The sequence below is a fragment of the Thamnophis elegans genome, chromosome 5, assembly GCF_009769535.1.
Source record: "Thamnophis elegans isolate rThaEle1 chromosome 5, rThaEle1.pri, whole genome shotgun sequence".
Classification (NCBI taxonomy): domain Eukaryota; kingdom Metazoa; phylum Chordata; class Lepidosauria; order Squamata; family Colubridae; genus Thamnophis; species Thamnophis elegans.
The window spans coordinates 62906602-62932522 of NC_045545.1; the positions used below are offsets into that span (position 1 = coordinate 62906602).

The window sequence follows — 25921 nt, forward strand, 5'->3', positions numbered from 1 at the left end:
TTTACTTCCAATAGAAAATATTACTTTTGATAAAATATACATCAGTAAAAAATATCTGTCATAATATACAGTATATAAAATATTTCCCTTTGTTGCTTCTTCCTTAATAGAACTCCTGGAGTTCTAAAGTAAAACATTAATTTGAAGTTAATATTGCAGAATATGAAAATCCATAAAGGATAGTTATCTATTTGATAGCTTTCAAATAATTAACTTGCTGCTAAAACAATAAAATATTTTAAAATTACAGGCTGTTTGGGATTCATTTTTTATTTTTGTGTTTTAAAAAAATCAGAATTATGATCTGTCTATTGCTTTAATGTGCCCTGTACTGGACTTGCTGTGATACTTGTGACTTTCAAAATCTTTTCCCTTGGCAACTTTTAAAGAGAGCACAAGGTGCCAAGGCCTAAGATAAGCAACATTGAATTCTATTAATAGAATTCCTAATGTGCAATGAGCACCAGAAGCATCCTCAAAAGTCTGCTCCCAAAATGTGGCTATCATTAGAATTTCATTGTCTTTTATTTGGACTCGTGTTGTGTTACTTTTTCTAATGCAACAGTGAAGATATTCAACACTGGGAAATACATAGCAAGCTTGCATGTTTTGTCATTTAACTATTATTATGTGATGGATACAAGTTGCCTAAGTAAGATTTCAATAATATGAACACCTATATAGTATCCAAAGTATTTCATTGGTATACGTTTTTGGATAATTTTAGATATGGGGATGGGCAAGGAATTATGCCCTGACCAATGGAAATCTTACCATGCTTTTAGTTTTTTAATGACATAAATTTTTCAAATATTCACAGATACAAAGGCTTTTAAGAAGACAGAGTTGGGTTTGGTCATAATTGTAGATTTCAAGCAATTTGAATATATCTCATAAGCCCTCATTTGATGTTGCTTTCTTCATACAGTCTCAGATTCGTTGAGGGTTCTGGTAAGATTTTGAGGGTTTTGTTGTTGAGGGCTTTTTATGAGTCTTCAATGTGCTAGCTGTGACCTCCACAAGAATTAAACAGTAAAAAGTTACCATAGTCTTGCATATTCCTGAGGAAAGTGACTTGTTTTACTGCTTGATATTCCAGTTTCAAAAAAAGGGCATGGTATGTAAACGGTATCCATGATACTGCATATAGAATAGCATCTTGCCAGTAAAACAATTTATTTCAGAGAGTTCTGGATATGATTCCTGGAGGACCATTTGGCAGATATAATAAGTATTGTGGGAGATCATAATGGCAGTCATCCTTCGGCTTGGTTTTCTTCCGTATAGCAGCAATAGCAGTAGACTTATATACCGCTTCATAGGGCTTTCAGCCCTCTCTAAGCGGTTTACAGAGAGTCAGCATATTGCCCCCAACAATCTGGGTCCTCATTTTACCCACCTCGGAAGGATGGAAGGCTGAGTCAATCCTGAGCCGGTGAGATTTGAACCGCTGAACTGCTGATCTAGCAGTAGCCTGCAGTGCTGCATTTAACCACTGCGCCACCTTGGCCACCTTACGCCCACTGAGTTAGGCGTAAAGCCTGAGCAATCTTGAGCTCACCGGAAATCATTCCATTCTATTTAAGTGAAAGATCCCTGCATTATTTGTTGCTTTCTGCTAAAGTTAGTATAACAAATGTGTTCTTAGGAGTGGCAATGAGTGACTTTATGGTTGAACCACCTCTTAAGAGTCAGAATAAAAGTTTGCCACATCATCCTCATCTTTGTTCTATTCATTCTGACACTAATAGCCTTGGTGACAGGCCAAGTACAAAATCTTAGATTTGCTGTTAGTTGCTCTGCCTTTAATATACTTGACAGGTCCTTGCCTCAGCTGGTATGCTATAGAAGCTAGGTTTAGAGATCACTATTATTTGGGGGAGAATATGAGTGTTTGACCTTAATGTATGTTGTGTTATGATTGGTTTCCTTTTCTGTCTGTTTTGATCACCTACTTTTGCACTGCAATCAGTACATTTTGAATGGTTTGTGAAAGAACAAATAATGTATTTGTTAATGTATTTGGACTTTAGATCCAAATAACACTGTTTGTCTCCACATATGTCATATGTCTGCTTTCTAATAGCCGTTTAGTGTGTCCCCAGTATCTGAGATGTGGATTTCTGCAAGGGTGGAGGGTGGAATCTGCATTTTGCAATGCCCTTCCTAGATTCGTCCAGCTGAATATATACTTTAAGCATCATTTCAACATAAGGCAAAGTCCCTGTTTTCCCAGGTTTTTTTTTCCCTGCACATTTTTAATTCTGCTTCTGGAGAATTCCAAATTTTTGTTTTACTTGGTTATATTGTCATTGTAACTCCTTCATTTGCTGCTCTGTGAATCTGTTAAAGACTGGGAATATCTAAAATAGCAAAAATTATGAAATAAGTAACGAATATGATTTTTGATGAAATTAGAATAACTTCAGTTAGAAAATGTTGACAATGGAATACAGTTTCATATAGTTTATAAAATTCCATAGCTTTCCAATATAACTTGCTGTTATAAGGGTTACCCGTTCCAGTTATTTGTTTCGGTCCTCTTTGTTTCAGTCCTTCTGTGAACATTTGCAAAAGGAATAATTTATCAATTGTAGATTTCCTGCTGGAGAAATAGCAGAATAGTACTCAACCCCCCTTTTTACATTTGTGTGGATGTTGATTGTTTTTAAATTCTTTCTGTAGTTGCTTGTTTGTTGTTTTTTCCTCTTGTCTGTATCCCCTACCTTTGGTTTGTGAGCCGCCCTGAGTCCCTCCGGGAATAGGGCGGCATATAAGTGCAATAAAATCACAAATCACAAATCACAAAAAAAATCACATTTATCCTACAATTCCAATATTGCACAGTGTAATGGATAGTCCTTCAGACCACAGGAACAGATTTTTGCAGGGATTGACTTTAGGAAGAAGGAGGAATTGAAGAAAACTCTTAACTTTTCTCCTTTCATGCTACAGATCTAACCCATTGGTTTTTGTGTTATTAAATCTATATCTTTTCTTAGGAAATGAATTGCTTAATTATTATTAAAATTCAAATTGGCCATGACAATATGCGTGGGTATGGGTGTGTATAGATATGTGTAAATATATCATGTTTCTCTGAAAATAAGACAGGGTCTTATTTTCTTTTGACCCTCCAAATAAGTGCTTGGCCTTATTTTCGGGCAGGTCTTATTATTTTTGAGGTGCAGGAGGTGACAAGCATGCTCACCTCATGGCTGCTGCTGTGTTGCAATATTTTTTGATTTTCAGAGGAGAGCTGATTTTAGTACATGTGCTCAAAAGCCCGATTGGGCTTATTATCCAGAGAGGTCTTATTTCAGGGAAACATGATAGTCCTGATAATAATTTTTATTATATATTTTAACATTGTTCTATCGCACAGGGTACTTGTAAGAACTATATGTAAAACCCTTTGACTGTCTGAAGCATGTTAAATATACCTCAGGCTTTCTTAGATATACAGGTTATTTTAATTTCTAGTATTTCACTTAAAAGTTTTTCTGTCATAAGAAACCTTCAGAGAATGACCAGTAGGAAAAAATGTCCTCATAAAGACTGCTATATTATTTGCATTATTTTTATTGAAGTGTTTAATGAAGTATCATCAAAGCCATATCCATATAAAAAAGATTGGTTGAAATTTGTATCTACTGAATTTTCAGCAGTTACAAATCAACTGGAAAAGTTGGTTTCCATGGAGATTGAATGACTAATTGTGTGTCAGTTTTTTTCGTACAGCAATGAAATCTAGGATAGATTTTGTCATCTAGAACATGGCATACAGCACTATTTTCAGTGATGTGTTTATTTTATATGTATTTGTAATGAAAAAAAGTCTTCATCTGACTTGTAAACAATATGTATCATTCTGTTCTGGGGGCAAAATCTTTATTTTATTTTTTTCTCATCTCTAATCTTTGTGGTATTTTTATAACTTTTACCATCACCTGGGAGCAATAGATTTTCAGGTATTTATGTTTCTTCATATTAACTATGTGAAGAATTAACATTAACTATTTCCTTTTGAGTGTAACATGTAGGTGTGACTTTCTCAACCTGTTTTTTTTCCATTTATGTTTCAACTGTGGTTCACATGAGGCCTAGAAAGATGAAAAAAAGATCCTAGGAATTCAGGAAGGTACATCGTTCACTATTATGAAATCAGAAAAAAATATTTTTGGTTGATAGATCATATTTTTTGATAGCTTGCTAAGTGACATGTTAACATCAAGAATGAAATTACTAATGTTAGCAGACTGTGTTAATTGTCTTGACAATAATTACTATTTCTTAACAAGTTGTACGCTGTAAATCTGAGTGATTAACAAGCAATCCTATATTTGAAGCCTGACTAGGAATAATTTTTGTTTAATATAACTAATAAAATAATGGAATATTTTATTTATTTTTATCAGGCTTTTGAGGAAAATGAAATTTCTTATTTTCCTTGTTTAAATGACAATAGGTGATTGCATCTGCATCTCTGTTGTTTAGAATTTGCTAAATAATTGCCTTGTTTAGCAACTGTTCAAATTATGAAAAAAGTAACTTTACGATATTTGCATCTATTGTGGTGTTCCTCCAATCATATGATCACATAAATAGCCATTTGCAGCATCTCGCAATCATTTGATCACCATTTGGCCAGTTCACAATTGTCCCTCAACAAGCAGAGTCAATGGGGAACCCATCTGCATAAGGACCTCTTTAAGAGGATGATATGTCATCTGAAACATTCTGATCTTGAAAGAAAATGTTTCAGAGGTGATGTTCTGGGTATAATATTTTTCCTCACTTATAAATGGCTTAAATTTAAAAAACTGTAAGATAACAGTTGTCTATTAAATCACTGTTTAGATGCAGTAATACAACTTTGCTGTTTTCATATAAGGGCAATCTCTACGTTCTGTTAGTTTAGCATTAATCATCAGATGTCTTCTGAATGATCATGTATTACTCTTCTATGTGTCAGTGTCCTTTTAGGACTAGCTAAACCTGGGTGATGGATATTCTAAACTTCTGATCTGACACAACAACTGCTCACCATCCATTTCCGGACCACATGAAAAACAGACTTCTATTTATAACTTGTTCACTTTAGTCTTCCAAGCAGCTACTGTTGTTTCTTTGAAGTGCCTTTGAACTTTAATTTGACCTATAAAGATCTCATAAATTACTTATTAAAATCTAAAAACTGCCTGTAAAAATTGCTTTAAGACTAATATGATTAGGTAAAGAGAAATGTAACTTTCATATATTTGGAACAGTTCTAGATGTCAATACTGTGATGTAGCTTGCCACTCACAATTTTATATTTTACTTTTTATTTTGAATGGGCCAGTTATTTGAGTGGGTATTTTCCTCATGGTGCTTCTTGTGGAGGCCAGACTTTTAGTTTTTCATTTTATGGGATAAATATAGGGGTGGTGGTGGTGGAAGGAGAATTAGCATAGAAGAATCTAAAAATGTCAAGTGTGGAAATAATAGTTGGGATCAGTCTCTGGCTTTAGATGATGTCCAGAAGGTTACGTGTTCAAAATAGATGCCTATCTTACTAAAATATTCAACAGAACTTATATGTTCCCATATTCTATTGTTGCTAAACTGACAATATAAATCTGACAATAATGCACGCTGGGTTGAATATAACGCTAGCATAGCTATACAAAAGAAATTTATCTGAATGAAATGCAGTAACTAATAGATCTTCATAGGGTTTCTCTCTTTCTCTCCTTCATGTGTTCACTTAGTGATCATTTTGCTTAATGACATGGTTGTTGGAACAGAACTCCATCTGAGTTGGAACAGAATTCAGTCACTAAACAAGGAATGGATGTACTGAATCCTATATAAAAAACTATTCCTCCAGACATATGAATTGTTCTTTCTCTTTGAAGCTTTTTGGAACCGCTGGCAATTTAACAGACACTGGGATCTAAATGATTTGTGTGTGTGTGTGTGTGTGTGTGTGTTGCATTTCATTCCTGATTCTTAATAGTATAGATTACAGGAAAACCTCAATTTATGAACAGAGTCAGGACTAGAAATCTGATCAAGAAGTTATTGTTCCTTTACGTTGAGGCATCCACGTGAACGGACAGTGTTTTTCAACATTCTTTTGTGGTAATCAATAAGTGAATCACCATAGATATTAAATGAATAGTATGGTTGTTAAGTAAACCCACTTTTTTATGTGTACTTCTTGCCAGAAAATAGCAAAAATGCTGGAAACTGGGAAAAAAAGGTCATGTCACATGACCTTGGGACTCTGCATCTAGTCATAAAGGTGAGCCAGTTGCCAACTCCTGAAATGCAAGTCACTTAACTGCAGCGTATGTATAATTATAATATTTTATGATGGCTAGAAGTGCTTATGGCTTGTAATCACAGTTCCAAGCCATTGTAATTTCTAAAGATAATAAAACAATGAGTCATAAATCAAGGACAACTTGTATACTTATGACTATCTAATAGTTTTTGTTTATCTTGGCTTGCAAAGTGGGAACTGTATATTGCTAAGAATCTGTTCTGATTGGAGCCCAGAAAAATACACAGTAATTACTTAAGATCACTACTCTTGCTTCATGAGTAGCAAGGCTGTATCTTAAATAATACAAGAAAGAATGTTTTGAGCTTGGAAAACAATGCTATAAGTTTGGTCCTTGTTTTAACAAAGGCAACATTAAAAAAAATGGCTTTCTTCCTGAATGGCTCTCAGAGTGAGCCTTTAGACAGAAAGGGAAGCAGTATGCTCCCTCACATATTTGGGCATACCAGGGGTTGTGACACAATACATACCTATTTCCCTGGCTTAGCTGATAAAGGAGGAGAGCCTGCGGCTTAGTGGCTAATATAACTGCCTAATATGTAATACAACCAAGTTCGATTCCCAGTAAGGGTATGACTAGCTGATGAGAGCTAAATAGCTTGAAATAGATCTATACTAGTATCCCTTTATTTATTTATCAGCACAATTGCAACACAAATGTAACAAAGGCAACATTAAAAAATGGCTTTCTGCCTGGATGGCTCCCAGAGTGAGTCGATAGACAGAAAAGGGAAGCAGTATGCTCCCTCCATATTTGGGCATACCAGGGGTTGTGACACAATTCTATCTATCTATCTATCTATCTATCTATCTATCTATCTATCTATCTATCTATCTATCTATCTATTTCTGTGATGCATTCAAAAAAACCGATAGTAGAAAAGAGAAAAAACAGGAAACTATTTTTACAGGGTAAGAAATAAAAATAATTTTACTTTGGCTTTTTACATCTCTATTGATCTAGTATAGGTTTTCTTATATCATAAAAACAATGGAACAAATAGGCCCATCTACATAATAGCTAGCAGTTGATATGGGGAGGCGGGGTTGGTTGACTAAGTACAGCTTGCAAGCCACAATTTTTGTTCTACTATCTTAGGGCTTGCTATACAAAAAGAATTTCAGCTGTTAGGCTTTGCTTTGCCACTCAAACAACCATAGTAAGGGATTTAAACTGCAGTTAAATAAGTGGTTCTGTATACTTCACTCATGTACCAGTAAGAAAACGATTACTTCTGGTATTTTTGTATTCTGTATTTATTTGTTATGGGTTTTGCATTTTAGCCAGTGGCTAAGAAAATATCCTGAAGCCAGAGAATATAGGAGGTAGCACTCTGCAACTCATCAGATCATTTCACAAAGAACCCATATGAGTCATATGGTATTTTTACTTTATGTGTTCTGGATATGTGAGCTCGCCATTGCATTCTGGATTCTTATTAGTAGAATAACTTGTAAATTTATTTCCATATTGATTATTTGCATACTAGTTATTTTTATACTGCAGTTTAAAACTTAGTACTTATTTTTATACAGTTGTATATAATTTTATTTCCAGACAAATGTGCAGCACAAGCCTGATATTTCCTTAATATTTTAGCATGTTTGCAGAATGTCTCAATTCTGTGTCTTGGTAGACGTATGTAGTTCTTTACAGCATGTAGGTAGCATTGCCAAGTATTTTTAAATTATATTTCTGATTTTAATAATTTGTCTGTTTAGTGGGAAGTCAGTATATATACTTGTAAAAACATTTTTATTCATATCTATATCAGTTCTATTTTAGTATTCAGTGCACAAAATATACCTGACCTATCACAAGATTGCACATGCTGTTTTCTTAAAGTCGCTTAGTGTACTTGAACATTTAATGTTTGAGACCTACTTGGGAAGACACGCTTTTGTATTAGTGCAGACCACTGATAATGATAAAAATAGATTTGTCTTTAGATCTGCCTTTGACTCAGTGTTGAGTCAAAATTAACCAATTTTGTTGTATACATGAAGTACAATGACAATAAAGGCTATACTATGATACTATGTGTTGATTCTGGGTAACTGCCGGGATAGATTTTGGAAGTGGTTTGCCATTGCCTCCTTCCTAAGACTGAGAGACATTTATTGGTCCAAGCTGGCTTTGTGCCTAATGTGAGACTGGAATTCACGCTCTTGGGCCAGTCACTCTATCTTTACCCTAGGAAGGAGGCAATGGCAAACCACTTCAAAAATTTTGCCAAGAAAACTTCAGACATCTCCACAAAGTTGTTAGAAATAAAAAATCCCCCCAAACCTGACTCAAGGACAAACACAACAAAACCAAAACCCTACTATTTTATTTTCTCTAAGTTAAGTAATGGTTCCTTTTTCGAATTGGCTCTTAACTTAAGCATTTTGCAGAAATCCTACTTGCTTTAGTTCTCTCATATATCATTTCATTGAAAGGTCCTGATATAATCTCTTTCATTGAAGCTTTCCTGGAGTAACAACTTTTAAACAGCTTATTGGATTTAATGCCGTTCCTAAAATGAATACCCAAAGATCATTTTGCAGGAAGTTGACTCCCAGTTTGTTTGCATAGTGAAAGGAGAAGCAGGCTATATGAAGACATCAGGGGTTGCTGAAAGAAAGGCAGTCTCAGTATGGCAGTGAAGTCCTTGCTATCATTTACAGCTGTTAAAACGGAAAGTGATATTTGCTCATTTTAATCTTTCTCTTTCTCTCTCTTTTCATTCCCACTTCCCTTCTTATTCCAAAGGCCTGTATAGATGAAAACCTGGACATGGTAAAATTTCTGGTAGAATATGGAGCCAATGTAAATCAGCAAGATAACGAGGGGTGGACCCCACTTCATGCAGTTGCATCTTGTGGCTATCTGAACATAGCAGAGTGAGTGAGTTTCAGTGTGATCTGGATACTAGAAAGAGTATTTGATTTATTTCAGTTTCAGATGTCGTGAGAGGGGCAATAATTTTAAATGAATTGCCAAGCAGGTATCCATGAGGCTATAGGTACGTTTCTGTGCATTCTGTTCTGCTGACAATATTTGTTGCTTTTGGTATGAGCCGAAAGCAACAAAAATGGTCAGCAGTCTCTTAAGTCTTCAATGTAATTGATGGAATGCTCCAAATAAATAGAAAGATGAGATACAGACCAAATTAATAACAGGATCAAATGAATATAAAACAATAACCCAAACGTGTTAAAATATTGCAGTGGTAACTCTGATTTTAATACTATGGTCTCTCTCTAATTTACATTTTAAGGCACTTCAGCAATGCATAAAGTCTTAAATTTAGGATGATTATGTTGTATTGGTATTATATTTAGAACTTTACATTTTAGCAGCAATGAAAACACTACATGCAATTAATTCCTTAGAGAAATTATATGACAAGTAAATAGGATCTTTGATACCAAAAGACTCTATAACATCAGAGATGTCAAATTCTGGTTAACAGAATAGGTTCCAAATGCGTATCAGCTATTATTTGATTTTTATGGTGCTACAAAGGAAAAACTAATAGCAACAGTAGCAATACAGGTGGTCTTTATTTCTTTATTCACTAAATTGTTCTGCCACCCATCTCACTGATACAGCAACTGTGGGTGGCTTAGAATATAATAAAAAAGTAAAAAGGTAATACAAAACAATTAAAATTATTAGGATTAAACAGGAAACTAAAGGAAGATGATGGCATGGGAATGGAGATCTTCCCTCTACCCTGTCAGCCATCCTCAGTGTAGCACCAGGCCAACTGAAAGAACCAAGTTTTCAGGCTTTTCCAGAAGGCCAGGAATGTTGGGGGCGGATCTCACTTCAAGCAGGAACTATTCCAGAGGGCAGGGGCCACAGCAGATAAGGCTTTTCTTCCGAACCCCACCAGCTAAATTTTTTTGGCAGATGGGGTCCAAACTAGGCTTCTTGTGCTGGAGCAAGTGGGATGGGCTACTCCCACAAACTCCCATGCTCCTCAGATACCATGAATCCATGCCATAAAAGACTAATTAAAGCTAATGATCAACACCTTGAATTGGACCCACAGGTAAACCTGGCAGCTCATGATGTTACATCTGCCACCTGAGAGGCCTCCAGAACTATCTGGAGCGTTTTTCATCAGTTGCATTCTGCATCAATGGTGGCTTCCAAATATTCGAAGTACTCCATGTAGAGCACATTGCAGTAGTTCAATTAGATGTGATCAGACATGAATGACTCTCTGCAGGGCCTCACAATCCAGGAAATGGTGCACCACATAAAACTCTTTGAGCAGAAGTGGTGAGGCTAGAGAACCACCAGATAATGCATGGAATCCATATGGGAGAGTGCAACCCCATCCACAACTAAAGATCATAACCCCCAGATTCCAGGGCTCCTTGAACCCAAAGCTACTCCGTCTGACCAGGGTTTAGCTGAAGCCTATGGTCCCCCATGCAGTTCCCCACAGCCTCCAGATACCTTGAGAAGACAACTTATCACATCACTTGGATCACCAGGATAGACATGCAAAGTTGAGTATCATCAGCATATTGATGATACCTCATTCAACGCCCACTCATTCAACAACTGTTCATATTTACTATAGAGCTGAATGAGGAGCACTTACGAAGGATCCTCATAGTTGTGGCCATTGCAGTGTCCTCATAGTCATGTGATTACAATTCAGGCACTTGGCAACTGGCTTGCAATTATGATCATCTGACCATTTACGACCTTCACTGCTGGTTTCTAACAAGCAGAGTCAGGAGGAAGCCACCAGAAGGTTGCAAATGGTAATCATGTGACAGCAGAACTCTGTGACCATATGAGATTTGCCTAATAAGAGCAACTGGCACTGCTATTATAAATCAGCACAATTATGTGGTGTCATTCCTTACAACAAAGTCCTGTTCCCAATTACTGTTAGTAAGCAAGAACTATCTGTAATAAAGCAAAGCCTAACCTTAATCTTCTGATAAGGTTGATGAACCTCTGATAAGAAACATTCCCCAATTCCCTTACCCAAGCAGGAAAAATGGGTTGAGGATTCCAGCCAGTCGCCACTGGTAATATCATTATAGCACATTATTGTCCTACTCTTGGGTTCCTTGGTTTCTGGGAAATGGTATGGTCCTTAGCTTTAGAAAGTTCTTATTCTACCCATTATTACAGCATTAATAATAGGAATATAACACTTTAAGAAGTATGCCACTTTAAAGAATGCTTCTTTGAAAACAAGAGTTATTGCAATGGGATGGGATGGTAAATTCCATATTGCCAGTCTTTATCAGCTTTGATAAATATAAGGATACAGTGACCCAGTGAAATGATATGAATCGTTGCTTTTACTGTGGGAACCATTTGAGATGTAAGGAATGCAAACTTCACAAATTAATAAGTGGAAACTGTTGTACATATTTTCCCTGGAAGTATGTTTCACTGAACTCAGGGGGACTTATTTCTGAGAAGATATGATTGCATTGTAATGTTTGATATGATCTTTATAATATTGCAATGGCAAGAGGAGTTTGAGATGAGAATATATACCGTAATTAGCCAAACCATAAGAATCAGCTCAGCTTTTTGAACTGTAATCTTCTTTCGCATAGAAGGGTTGGATGAACCAGAGATGCATATTGGGGAAAAATGATTCTTTTACATTGAAAAATAATGAAATAGTTCAATATTACTAACATGGGAAAAAATTCCTTGGTTATTTCCAAAAAGTTATAGATTTATTACAGTTACTCAATTAACCGAGAAATTAACTATCACTGCTTCTTTCCTGTGATGGAAGATTTCTTGCCTGGTGACTTGCCTTATTTGAGGGCCATATAAATTAAACCTGGGTTGAAGTTGAGTCTCACTTATTTTTTCATTCATCTAGGTACTTGATAAATCATGGGGCCAATGTTGCTGCTGTGAACAGTGAAGGTGAAGTCCCAGCTGACCTTGCAGAGGAAGCAGCCATGAAAGATTTGCTTTTGGAACAAGTAAAGAAACAGGGTAAGACAACTTTGCATCTCCTTATCATTAGATTTTGTTTGATGGATTTTCTTCTTCTTCTTCTTTCTTCCAGAACAGAGATGCGTGACAATTCTTAAATTTGGCTCCACATCTTATTATGATTTTTAGAAAGGAAAATAAATATCTGGAAATATATAAAAATATTTCATTTGTAATAGGTAATTTATTGTAGAATGAGTTTTGTATGATGAACATATATGTGTAAAACAAAGTTTTACCCCAACATGTTGATTTTCTGTGAGATACTTACAAATGATGATCATCATCCATTTTTTTCCCCAACATATTTTTGGTAATTACAGCTTGAACTCTCATTCACTCTTTTCTGAAATAGACATTCTAAGTATACTCTGAAGAGAGAAACCAAGCTTGATGACGGACATATGGAAAATGTTGCTTTATATTTCATATGAACTTATAAAGGATAATTTTATATAGGCAGCTAGTCCATTGACCCCTGAAAATTTTTTTTACAATTTGGTGATTGGCCACTTAGTGTATAGGAAATATGGATGGTTGCCCAAAAGCTACAAAGAAAAGTACTCTGGAAAGTTCAGTTCTTCCCAATTACAGTATATTATCTTAGAAATGAAGCCAATTTTATTCTCCTCAGCTGATAAAAAGCTAAATTTTTCGTGATGGTGTTTTAGATGTCTGCAAAGTATTTGTTCCATTCATTTCTAAATGTTTAATTTCTGTGGAATCTCTTTTAAGTTTTAAATAAAATGTGTCATTGTAGAGGTGTGACTCATAATAATAGTTTTATATCATAATAACTAAATGCTAGTTGGTTTATTCTTCTCCTGAACAAACTTAGCATAAAAAAATGTTCCATTCCACAAAAATTTATATGAAAACATCTTGATATTTTGACTAGAGAAACGCTGAAATAGATAGTTTTCACTACTACATCCCCGTCCCTCCGTCCCCCCGTCCCCAATTTTTGGTGTGTGTTAAGAATGTATATAAGTTTCCCAATAAGGAAACCTACTATGTTTGTTTGTTTGTTTGTTTAGGAAATTTATATTGTCGCCTATTCGCACCTGGTGACTCAAGGCAGTTTACAGAATATGCTTTGGAAGTGGGAATTTTAGTAGATTTATTTCACCCCGTGAGATGAAAATTGAGTTTTCTATCGAGATTGTATTTTTTGCAAGTATTCCATGTACAAGCACCTCAGTATTTGTTGATGATGAGGAATAATCATTGGTCATACTAACTAGCAATTGTGGCAGTTGTTCTTCAGCATGACTTCAAATCAGCAGGTGTTGTTCAATAGAATTATAAAAAAGTTATGTTCCTAAGAGCAAAAAAAAAATGTTTTTAAAAATATGTAGTCAAAAAAATCTTAATTCTACTCCCATTGCAATAATGTGGATATTTACCTCCACTTCTCTTTTATCATTTTTTGTTCTACCTCGAGATTTTTTTACACCTGCAGTTTGTTTCCCCAGGGGTGGATCTTGATCAGGCCAGAAAGCAGAAGAACAACAAATGTTGCAGGATGCCCGACAGTGGCTAAATAGAAGGAAAATTGAAGAGAAGAAGCACCCTCGAACAGGGGCTACTGCTCTCCATGTAGCTGCAGCTAAAGGCTACTGTGAGGTGATGAGGTATTGATCTCTTTTCAGTCTTTTCTATACTAAACTATGGGAATAATTGCAACCAAAAAGTGTTACATGGCTGGGTTCAAATATACTACGAGCCATAATGTAGTTGGTTAACTTTTAGCTCATTATGTCATTTATTTATATTTTTTATAGGGTTGCTCATCTCATAACAGTGACTCTGGATAGGATTCAAGATTTAAAACATAAATAGCACATTGCCACCCAAGCTTAAAAATCACAAATCATTAAAAACCACCTCACCAGCAGAGTTCATATAACCAAATCCTGGCCCAAATGCCTGGGAAAAAACAACCAGGTTTTCAGAACCTTTCAAAAGGTTAATGGGACTAGAATTCCAGAGGGAAGGTGTTGTACAGAGCAGGTACTTTCACAGAGTAGCTACCATAATTATATATAATTAATATTACATGCTTCCTGCTAAGTTATGGCAGTGAGCAAGGAGAAGTGACAAAGAACGGGTGGGGAGTTGTGGAAGATGAAGCAAGGCAGGGGCACCTTCTTCACCCCAGCTTATCTGGGGGCCCTTCAACATCAGGGAAGCCACATCCATTCACTAACCTGCTTTCCAGCTCCATTCTCCATCACCATGTGCAGATCAACTAAAGTAGTCTGTGGGACTATGGTTAACAAAAAAAAATCTTCCAACTTCTCACAAAAAAAAAGAGGTTGGAAGGTCTGAACTATTTTTTTTATCATAGTCCTGCAAACTACTTTAGTTGCCCTGCACCCAGTGATGGAGAACAGTGCATGTTGCATATACCCACCGGGATGGCGTGGGCCGGGCCAAAGTGACGCGGGCTGGACCCTTAAAGTTTTCAGGATCACACGTGGGCTGTATCTGACCTCATTGCAGGCCATATGTGGCCCGTGGGCCTTGAGTTTGACACCCCTGCAACAACAGGAATGGTGAACAGTTGTCTGTCTCTTTTAAATGGCATAGATACCGTAGCTACATCAAACTTAATAAATACAAATTAGGGTTTTACTTGTAAGAAAAGAGGCATACCCACACACTACAGTGATTTTTGCTATATAGAAATAAGATTTGCTTGTTTTATCAACTTCAGAGAAAATATCAGTTAACTTGCGTGTAACATTTGCCTGCTTTTTTGCTACTGTTCTAGGACTTGTCGCATACTACAAACTAGAATGGCAGTATTGGAAGCATCAGTATTTGAGAAACTTTATTGAACAACACACTTTCTTTGTTCATTAAGTGTTCCAATTTTAGGGAAGCAGAACCTTTGATCTCAGTTTTTGAAAGCTTGCTTTCTGCATTTGCCAGTGCTGTGGAACCATTTTACAGTAATGCAAGTTTATGCATTTCTTTTATTCCTTTATTACTTCCATTCAGGAAATGTCATATGTCTTATGTTTGAACATTTCATAGACATAGAATGATTTAATTTCAGAGACATCAGTACTAAGAGATCCTGGAATCTCTGAAATTTATTATTTTTATTGCGCCTTGTAAGAGTTTTTCCAGTAACATGGAAGGGGACTGAGTTCTAGTTCTTTACAACAATTCCTCCTAGGCTGACTTACTTGATTTTAGATTCTTTCAAAACTAATGGGATAGCACTTATGACTTGATTTATGCAGTACTGATGTGATTTGGAACTGACCTCCAGTTGAAGCAATGCTGCAATTGTTTATGTGTCCTGTATCATTCATTAAGTTCATTAATATATGCATGTAGGCCATTTTTGGGGTAGTAGTAAGAAAGTAACATTAACTGTCACTTGAAACAGAATGTTGCTATAACTTGCTTAATCCCTCCATCTGTCAGTGTTGGAGAGCAACTGTCCCACTCTGTAAGGGATATCAAATGGAGAATTAGCATTGACCTGTTACATAAACATAAGACAGCAAGGTTTGATCCTCTCTTGAATGCCTCTGAGCCTTATCTAGTCTTTCCCAGATGAATTTGCCAGTCTGGGAAGATTTCTATGAACTTGGCATAGAGCAATAAAGTAGCTAGTTTAAACTCTATATGGGTGTTAGCTTAAACTCTACAACTTCAAAACAATGCCTCCCACCCCCAACTACTTGCTACCCAGAAGGATTTGTGATGGAATGTAATCGGAATTCCTAGGAGAGCAGGACTGCTTGCCAGAGGGCAAAGAAGTGGAAGAGCTTGGAAAGTTTATTTGACATGAAGAGGGTTAAAATGACTCCTCCATAGCTATTCCCAGGGTATATCTGTAGTGTGCAAATATAGCTTGAGGCTGGCAAGATCCTGTCTATAGGTAAAGAACAATAAAGGAAACAACTCTTAAGTAACTTTACATGTCATTCTTGGTTCTGGGGCCTGACAGGATTGATGGTAATATCTCTCTCTCCATACCAAAGACTTTCACTACTTGAACCTAACAGTTCCCCCTCCGTGTCTATTAGTGATATGTGGACCTAGATCACACATGGCAGAAGTCTTTTACAGAGGATACTCTTCATTTTAACAAGTTCCCAGAATTAGACAAATCTCAGATGTTATCACAGGATGCCATCTCTTCAGAGTCTAGCCAGCCAGCCAGCCAGCCAGCCAGCCAGCCAGCCAGCCAGCCAGCCAGCCAGCCAGCCAGCCAGCCAGCGTTTAACCCCAAATGAGCTGTAATGATTTTATCAATAAAGTGCTTTTAGACAATAAAGTCTAAGAGGTCAATATTAAGTTTCTTTTGGTCCCATTTGTATCCAAAAATGGCAATGTGGCTGAATGGTATTCCACTAATACCCTAGATGCCAAGAAGCACCAACTTTTGCTACACTTGACATAGTTTAGACTCAGATATGAGCTTATTGTATACCATGGCCAATTGTGTTTGTTATTTGTTTTCTGCAGCATTGCTTTATATGCCCCTTGCTTGATTTGTCTCCCAGAGCATCCCAAGGCCCTGGATCACAGATTGAAAGAAGCCACTTGAAAACTATCTTATCTAGTGCCTTCAACTTGCCTATATTGCGTTACTTCGTTAGGTGCTGAATAGAATGTCTGTTAAATTGCCTGCTCATTTCCTAAGCACTCTCTGAAAGTCAAGTGGGCATTTAATGATCCCTGAAGATTTTGGTGGGACTAACAAATCATGATTACAAGAAAGTAATCTGACCATGCCAAGGGTTTAGTATAATACCATCTGCTATCAGAATCCCATTGGCTCTAGTTCAAGACTAGATCCAGATTATGTGAATCAGACCTGTTATATAATCTGGATTGATTTTACAACCCTTTGTTGTCATGGTGGCCATGAAATGCTAAACTGCTTTATCCCCAGATTATGCTAAGAAAGACTTGATCCAGAAGAAGGAACAACTAGAGATAAAATATTTGCAAGTCTTAGATTTAATTTCAGACTTGGCTGAGATGACGTCTGTATATATTTGTGCTGAACTGCAGCTAAATTAGTCCATGGTGGTCTAACATGATAATTTTAAATGTTATTGTGCAGAAGTTAATCCACAAGATATGCCAATGCCTCAGCTTTGGCTCATTGTTCTGAGATTTGCTTCTGCTTGACTAAAGCATTTCCTAAAAATGTGGTTGCGCTCTCTTTTTTATCAGATTCTTCAATTCTATCTGTAAGGTTGATCATTAATTACCATCATCATTAGGAAGAAGCTATTTTACCCTTTACCTTAAACTTGATTTCTCTTTTACCATCTACAGCTGTCCACTTGATCACACTAATCTCTGTCATGGGATAAGTTTCATTCACAAATGCACTGCATGCTGCTTATAGTGTCTACTAACTTATAAGACTGAATTGCTGCCATCTTTACTATTTTTCCCTTAGACTCTTGATCCAAGCTGGGTTTAATGTAAATGTTCAGGACAATGATGGATGGACACCACTCCATGCTGCTGCACACTGGGGGGTGAAAGAAGCTTGCACTATCTTGGCTGAAGCACTCTGTGATATGGACATCAGGAATAAGCTGGTTAGTGAGTCCTAGACTAGCAATATACCATAAATATTCCCAGAACAGAAGGAAGGTTTTTTTAAAGAAATGTTGACTACGTGAGCTAAACAAACTTTAAAATTGATTTATGTTATTATCTGTGGTTCAGCATTACTCAACAGTTAAATAGATTGTGTTAAGTAAATTTTATGCTGTGTCAGCTAAAAATGCATTCTGTATGCTGTTTAAAATATTATTTTTCTTCTATTATGTTTATTTTTAAATTGTAAATTTAACCTGACCATGACAATGGATTTACTGTAATAGGTTCACTTAATATTTTCAGGGCCAACAGCATAAACACAAAATATTTGTTCTTTATAAAATGAGTATTATAAAATCTTTTTTGATATTCTTCCCATTTTGAGAAAGGATCCAAGTCTATACAGGAGAAAATGATGGGTAAACAGTTAAGGCTATTGGGCAAAACCAATTTTGCTATAAATATAATATATAGTAAAATCAGGCATATAGAGAGTTAAGGAAATAATGAAAAAGAGGCAAAGGGAACTAACAAGAAAGCATGATAACAATGGTGATCTTTTAAGATAATTTTTTGTGGTGAAACTTTTAAGATAATTTTAGCACAACATCTAGATTTTCTGCTAACAGTCCTGAAACCAGTGGTTCATATGGATGTTGCAATTCCCTGCAAGGCAACAAATTCAGTGATCAATTGAGAATGAATGGAGCATCTATGTATGGTATGGTATATAGAGGCAGTTTTTGGGGAAAAATAATCCCCCCAATTCAATTCAATCGTTGCACATGGATTCAATGAAGCTAATTTATCTGACAATAGAAATGTCTCTGGACTGGGCCATCAATCCTCTGAAAAGTTCTGATTTGTTTTCTGTTTTTTATTGATACTCTTGTGAATAGTCTGGTTGATGAAGATAACTTGGAAATCAGTAAGCATTCTTCTTTTGTTACTTGGGAGCTTTATTTCCTACTCTCTAGGACACAAATGCACACCATAGGTTGTCATCTGCTTCTTGTTTTATTTGTGACGGGGGTTGTAACTAATGAGAATTTCAGAGTTGGTGTATACATTTTTATGAAAATAGTGATATATTAATCCGTAGACTACTGAAACTTTAGTTGTGATTAACTTTACATAGCCAAAATGATGCATCGTAGGGCAACAATTTTTAAACCAATATACCTCAAATGAGCGAACGTGTTTTTTTTTTTTTCATTTTCAACGTTCCATGACTATTTCCCAGCCAGACTCGCAATCCCTCACTCCCTTCCCGACCCAGCAGCAATGAATTGACTCAGAAAGAAAAACCAACTTTCAATGCAAGAAGAAAAGGCTGGATATTTTTATTGTTTTAGTTGATCCTTCTCTGGCACACAAACATGCCCAATGTCACTGGTTAAAAAAAATTAAATTATATCACCACCAAGAGAAATGGTTATGGTTTCATAGTCAGAAGATGACTCCAAATATCGAGATGCAGCAAGGAAGAGAGAAGTGAAGAAACAGAGAATGAAACGGCTGCACATCTCCAGAATTACAAGAAAAGGTACAGAGTAAGGAAGCAAGAAAAGATGGAAGAGGAAAGGAAAGATCAACTCAGTATGTGACAAATATTAATTACTGCAGGGTTCATCAATATGACAATACCTGCCTTCAACAAGACCTCAACAGAGAAAGAGTGAGGCAAAATGCCTGACTTGCACAATGTAATATTTTTGTTGATATTGGCACATTGGCCAAAGAGTCTGCCACTGTCCTTCCCTGGAAAAACTGCCAGTTTCTGGAAAATCAGGATAGATAGTGACGTTCTCTGTGTTATGAACTCCTCAATTAATGTAGCAGTGATAAATCTATAGTCTTGCTACTCATTTTCTTCTTTAATAAAAAGATATTTTCTTAATTTTAAAACCCAAACATAGCAATCTGCCATGGTCATTCTGTTTCTGTGTTAAGGTAAGGAAATATCTCTGAAAGGATGACTAATGGTCATGGCTTGTCTAGCATACTGCTAAAATTCTTGTGTGTTTGATGGTTTGTAATTCTCAATTGGGCAAAATGGTGCATTATATGACAGTTTTTAAATTGACATATTTCAAGTGGTCTACGTTACAGAATGCATCCAAATCTGGGACTGATGTCTTCAGTGAGTTTGAAATTTGGCAAAGTTAGTCTGTGCTGCTGTGCTTTGTTGGTCAGATGAGGTCACATGATCAGGATTTCCAATACACCCTGCCAGGAAAGTCAGTGGGGAAGCTGGCAGGAAGTCATTGCCCCTCCCACTCCTTTTTTGCCCACTTGGGGTCATTCTGTTTAGATAAGGAAATACCTCTGAAATGATGGCACAATGGGTCATGGTTGTCTGTTTAATATTAAGATTAGCACAGGCATAATCTTTAACCATGGACTAATATGGAGAAGTTGTCACAGGAAAAAAAATTGGAAATTGGATTTGGAATATTGTATCTGCTCTATTCACCTGATACAATATATAATTTTGATACTATTACTGTACTCTTTTTTATTGGACGTAACAGTATATGACATTTTGATATCCCAATATGTCTAGTAGCCATGTATTTTAAGCTCCATACTTTTCTCTGGTTATATGATGAAAATATAGTAAAATATAAGCTAATTTGGGAACTAGTACAATTTAAAATACATGGAAAGCATTTTTGAGAAAAAAAAGTTGAAGTTTTTGCCACTTTTTGCTAAGTAGTTTTGCATATTTTTAAATTTGTTATTCACAAAGAAATAAAAAAAATATTTTTCTAGTGTTAAATAAATGCCAAATCCAGAATAAATGTTTGCTGTTGTTATGCATGCCTTTAGGGTCAAACACCATTTGATGTTGCTGATGAGGGATTGGTTGAACACTTAGAGATGCTGCAGAAGAAACAGAATATGGTAGGTTCTGTGTATCCCTTTTAATCAAAGAATTCCATGCATATTCTTATGCTTAGGTAATGCAATGCAATGAAATGTGTGTTTTGTGATAGTTTAAAAATGTAAAAATAACATTGGTAAATTTACTTTTTTGACTGATTATGTGCCATTTTTCTTAGTGACCACAGACATAAATATTTTCTAGAGCAATCTGTCCCTAACCTTCAGATCTTCCAATAGTGCACTCATCATAGTGCACTGTGACTGAGTCCATCCACTTTGCTTCATTCCTTCCACCTTTCCTAGCATTAGAACCTTCTGTGAGGAACTAGCTCTCCACATGATGTGTTACAAGTAGTATAATCACTGGTACTCAGGTGACAATTCTGACTTGATTTGTTCAGTGATTCATTTGTTTGTTTCCTTGGTTGTCCACAGTATTCTCGGGAGTTTTCTCTGACATCAAACTTAGAAGTCTCAGTACTTTTCCTATCCTACCTCTTTGAAGTTCACTTTTCATTTACGTACAAAGTCATAGGGAATAGACCCATCACAGTATTTGAATATCTTTTCATGGCCACTGTAAAAGAAGATGAATGTGAATTTAAAATGGCTTGTTTCCCAGGAAGCAGTATATGAGAGAGAGATGGAGGGGGGAGGAGAGAGAGAAAGAGAAATATAGATATGCGCTGCTCATTTTCCCTACATTGCAATTGTCATGGCTCAGCTATCCAAACTTCATGAGCTAAAAGTCTGACATTTTTTGGGGGAGGGAGAGATTGGAATATAAAGAAAGGGGGGGGGATCCTACTTAGGCAGGAAACCCTATACCATTTCAGACCAATGGTTGTCCAATCTCTTCTTAAAACCTGCAGTGTTGCAGCATTCACAACTACTGGAGGCAAATTGTTCCACTGATTAATTGTTCTAACTGTCAGGAAATTTTCCTTAGTTCTAAGCTGGTTCTCTCCTTGGTTAGTTTTCATTCATTGCTTCTTGTCTTACAATGGTGCTTTGAAGAATATTCTACCTTCAGATGCGTTGGAGAATATTGGTTCTTTGTTTCATATTTCAAAGCAGATTATTATGAGGTACTGGGGTTGGACTAGAAATGCTTTGATGTTTTTGTTGTGAAAAACATAGTGAGTGACTCAATACAGGTTGTTTCATGTCTGTATCTGAGTTTTATGTATTTCTCTTAATAAATTCTCACTACCTTAAACAAAAAGGAAGTAAGTGCTTAAAAGAGTTGCAATTCTGTCATTTGCCTATTCTAACATGCTAGACCATAAGACAATAAGTAACAGTTTGCTAAAATATTTTTTCCAATTACATTTTTGACAGCTGCGTAGTGAAGAATCAAACAAATTAATTGAAGCTGATATGAATGGTAAAGTTCAAAGTGGACTTTTCAAAAAGTAAGATTCCCTGTCCAAAATGTTTTTGTGTTTATTGTGAAATTTGATGTTAAATTAATGGGGTGGAAGAAGCGAGCACTAGAGGTTGGTACATAAGACTAGAATCCAAAAAAATTGATTCAGTTCCCCATCAGGTGTGGATCTCACTAAGTGGGTTTGGGTCAGTCATTATTTCTTAGCTCAGCCTACTATACCAAGTAGTTCTTAAGAGGAATAAAGTAAGAGGGAATGTGATGCCTTGACTTCCTTGAAAAATGCTTTTTAATGCTGCTTTATCAAAAAAAATGCATGCATAGCCTTATGGAGGCTTATAGAGTGCTGCTGGGGGCTGGGGGGGGCTTTTTTGCCCATTTCTACCCTCCCCAGCCCCCAGGAGCTGTCTAAAAGCCTCCATAAAGCTATGCACTGCCATTTTGGTGAGGGGTGGGGCTTTAGGAGGCAAAAAATGCTGTATTCGGTCTATAAGATGCTCCCAGATTTACAGCCTCTTTTTAGAGGAAAAAAGGTGCGTCATACTCCGAAAAATACGGTGGCTTTCTCTTCCTGTCCCATTATATTCATAAAAGCTATAAACTTGTGATACTGAAATGAGGGCCATGAATTTTAATAAGAACAATTAGTCAATCACTCTACTTTACTGCAGAAATTATTTAATTTGTGACAATCCTACATTTTCAATTTCTTAACCCATCTAGTTACTTTGGTTTTTTGTTGTTGTTTTAAATACTCAGCAAAGAGAAGATTATTTATGAAGCAGATACTTTGAAATCGTTAGAGACCGAAGAAGAGAACAAGGAATCTAGTAGTTCCAGCTCCGAGGAAGAGGAAGAAGCTGAAGAAGATGAAGTTTCAGAGTCAGATACTGAAAAGGAGGCAGGTAATATATTTATTTATTTAAATAAATAAGTATGTAATATATTTAAACAGATATTCTTTTCCTTCTTTTTGAGCAAGAGAATTCTATGAAGCTGAATTGTTGAAGTCATTTTCTGCACTTTTATGTAAGCCTATAGCTTTAGGCTTATGAGCTTCGGTGGCACAGTGGTTAGAGTGTAGTACTGCAAGCCACTTCTGCTGACTACTGGCTGCCTGCAATTTGGCAGTTCAAATTCCACTAGGTTCAAGGTTGACTCAGTCTTCCATACTTCTGAAGTGGGTAAACTGAGGACCCACTGTAAAATCTCTTAGAGAGGGCTATAAAGCACTATGAAGCAGTATATAAGCCTAAGTGCTAAGTGCTATTTAGACAGTCAGTTCAAATTCATAGTGCTGCTAATTAAGATTGATAATGTGAAATCCCTATTTTAAAATTAAAGAGAGTTTAATCCATCCCATCTCCCAGGTTTCTATCTCTACTTTTCTGTACCCACCAACGGCATTCCATTGCCATTAAGTAAATTTAAACCTGTTTGCTCCCCTTTGAGGGTTTTTTTCTTATGACAGTAACCTAGTTACACTTAGCCTACTTAGTTAGTAATCTAATCTACTCTGTTTACTAGCAATTCTGCAGAAGCAGCCTACAATACTGCATTCTAACCACTGCGCCACTGTGGCTCATGAAAATAAGAATCCTGTTTCAGTTCTTCTCTGTTTTTATTGATCTCATGTGGTCATGTGGTCGGTGGGTCATGTGACTGGCTGGTTGGTTGTTTGATTGATATGGCTTATTATGGGTTCCTATTGTCATGTTTGTTGATAGATCCATTAGTTGAATACAAGGCTTTGATAAATTTGGGTGCATGGCGTGTAGTGGCATAGCCCATGATTCTTGTTCTGTCCATCACACACCATAAAGAGAAATTCATCAAAGCCTGGTATTTAACTAAAAAATCTATCAACAAACATGTCAGCTTTGGAGCCAGCCTACGAACCCATAAGGAGCAGTATCAATTGAGTGACTAACCAACGGTGCTGACTACCTCTTCACCTGATTACTTTCACACATAATGACACACCAGCCACATTGCATGGCCAGCCAGACACATGATCCACTGACCGCATTACCACATGAGATAAATAAAATCAGAGAAGAACTGAAATAAGATGCTTCAACTGAAGCCCCACTGGGGGTATCACCTAGCCTGGTGATGAAATGTTTGAAAGCTAAACAGCAAGCTTGGAAAACAAAGCACAACCATCATCTACCACTCGAACCACAAATATTTCCAATCATTTCACATGAACAGCGTCAAGAATCAGCATCTATGGAATACAAATGATTGTGAAACTTCACAAGATTTTGTAGTCTGAATGCAGAAAAACCTGTTCCAAGTATGAAAGAGGCTGCTTTCTGCTTTGAAAGTGGCCTGGGTTTTCTTAAATTTAAATAGCCGAAACAGCAGTTTCATGGAGGTTCATATTTGGAATGATTTTACACATCCCTTTGAAATCCCCACCCACTTTCCCCAGGAAGAACCTGGAATTTCATAATTCATTAATCAGGAGAGCATTGATGACAATGATTCATTGCATCCCTTCTCCTTTGGTAGGCAGATAGTAAGTAATGCTCAAATCTATTGAACAGTCACAATTAAGCATACTTCTTCACATAGTAAATGACTGCTTACAGCAGTGGGGGTTTTTTTCCTGAAAAATTACACCTCTTCCGTTGCTTTTCTTAGCTACATTAGATACATTTTGAATGCACATGGTGTTGCTGCATAAATTTAGGAGACTTCTAACTACATATTTTTCTAGATTAAAAATTGGAAGACTGCACAAGATATATTGCTGCAGTGCAGCATTATATTAGGATTTTGTATTATTAATTGTAGCATCAAAACAAGTAATTACTCAGAATACAGAATTAAGGGCAAAAACCTATGGTATGGATATACATAATTTATCAGTTCCATCTCTGAACTCCTAATTTGAACATGCATAAGCTTGGAAAATGTTGGTGCTATTTGTCACCTTGGAAAATTATTTGCTTCTACAGAGCAAATTCTACTGAGTTATTCTTTTAATAAAAGAAATGTAAGTTTCACTTAATTCTTGTGGTCCCTTTTCAAGTAGCTTCAAGCAGTATCTGGCTGGCCAATATTGTTGATACCAACTTTCAGATATACAGCATTATAAATGCATGCATGCTAGAACTTCTTGCAGCTTCATATGGGCATTCACATTTTATGTGCATCTTCTAAAACAGTACTTTTTGTACAAAGGCCTTAATAATATTTTGCAAGATGTGCAGTTTGTGGGGTTTTTGAGGGGGTAGGTAGACAGGAGGATGCATGTATACCCATGTCTGGTATTCAGATTTATACAATTTTGCCTTCATCTCTTATCAAAGCCTTCTGCATTCCCAGAAATTGGTGCTTGACAATGTTCTTATCATTTATTGCCATCTTATGAAATGTACTAAAATTTGACTTAATATTTCCTTAGTACTTAATGTTTAGCTCTTTCTAAAGGCCTGATGAAAATTTCTTTTAAAGATAAAGTTCAGTCTAAAATAGACTGGAACAAAGTGCAGCATCCGCACAAAAAAAGTTGCCTTTTCATTCATGTATAAATCTCGGAACCAGTTTCAAACTATTTTTTAATCATAAATTCAAGCACAACAATTATTTGATAATTCAATCATGACCTATATTAAAGTACTTTCGTATTTATTTAAATTTGGGGCCAAAGGTCTTCAGACTGAATGAATGAATTTATTAGTTCCTTGGCTTTTGTAGCCCTTTCTAAAATAATGTGTGGAAAATCAGTAGG

At 36.2% G+C, this 25921-nt stretch overlaps 1 protein-coding gene across 1 annotated transcript in view; it reads left to right on the forward strand.

The window, feature by feature from the left end:
- Nucleotides 1-25921, forward strand: part of PPP1R12B (protein phosphatase 1 regulatory subunit 12B) — a 121966-nt gene that overhangs the window by 1775 nt on the left and 94270 nt on the right. The window contains 8 exon segments of the mRNA XM_032217511.1: nucleotides 9087-9217; nucleotides 12196-12314; nucleotides 13790-13813; nucleotides 13816-13948; nucleotides 17755-17899; nucleotides 20736-20810; nucleotides 22134-22207; nucleotides 22939-23084. Coding sequence (XP_032073402.1) covers nucleotides 9087-9217; nucleotides 12196-12314; nucleotides 13790-13813; nucleotides 13816-13948; nucleotides 17755-17899; nucleotides 20736-20810; nucleotides 22134-22207; nucleotides 22939-23084 — 847 coding nt within the window.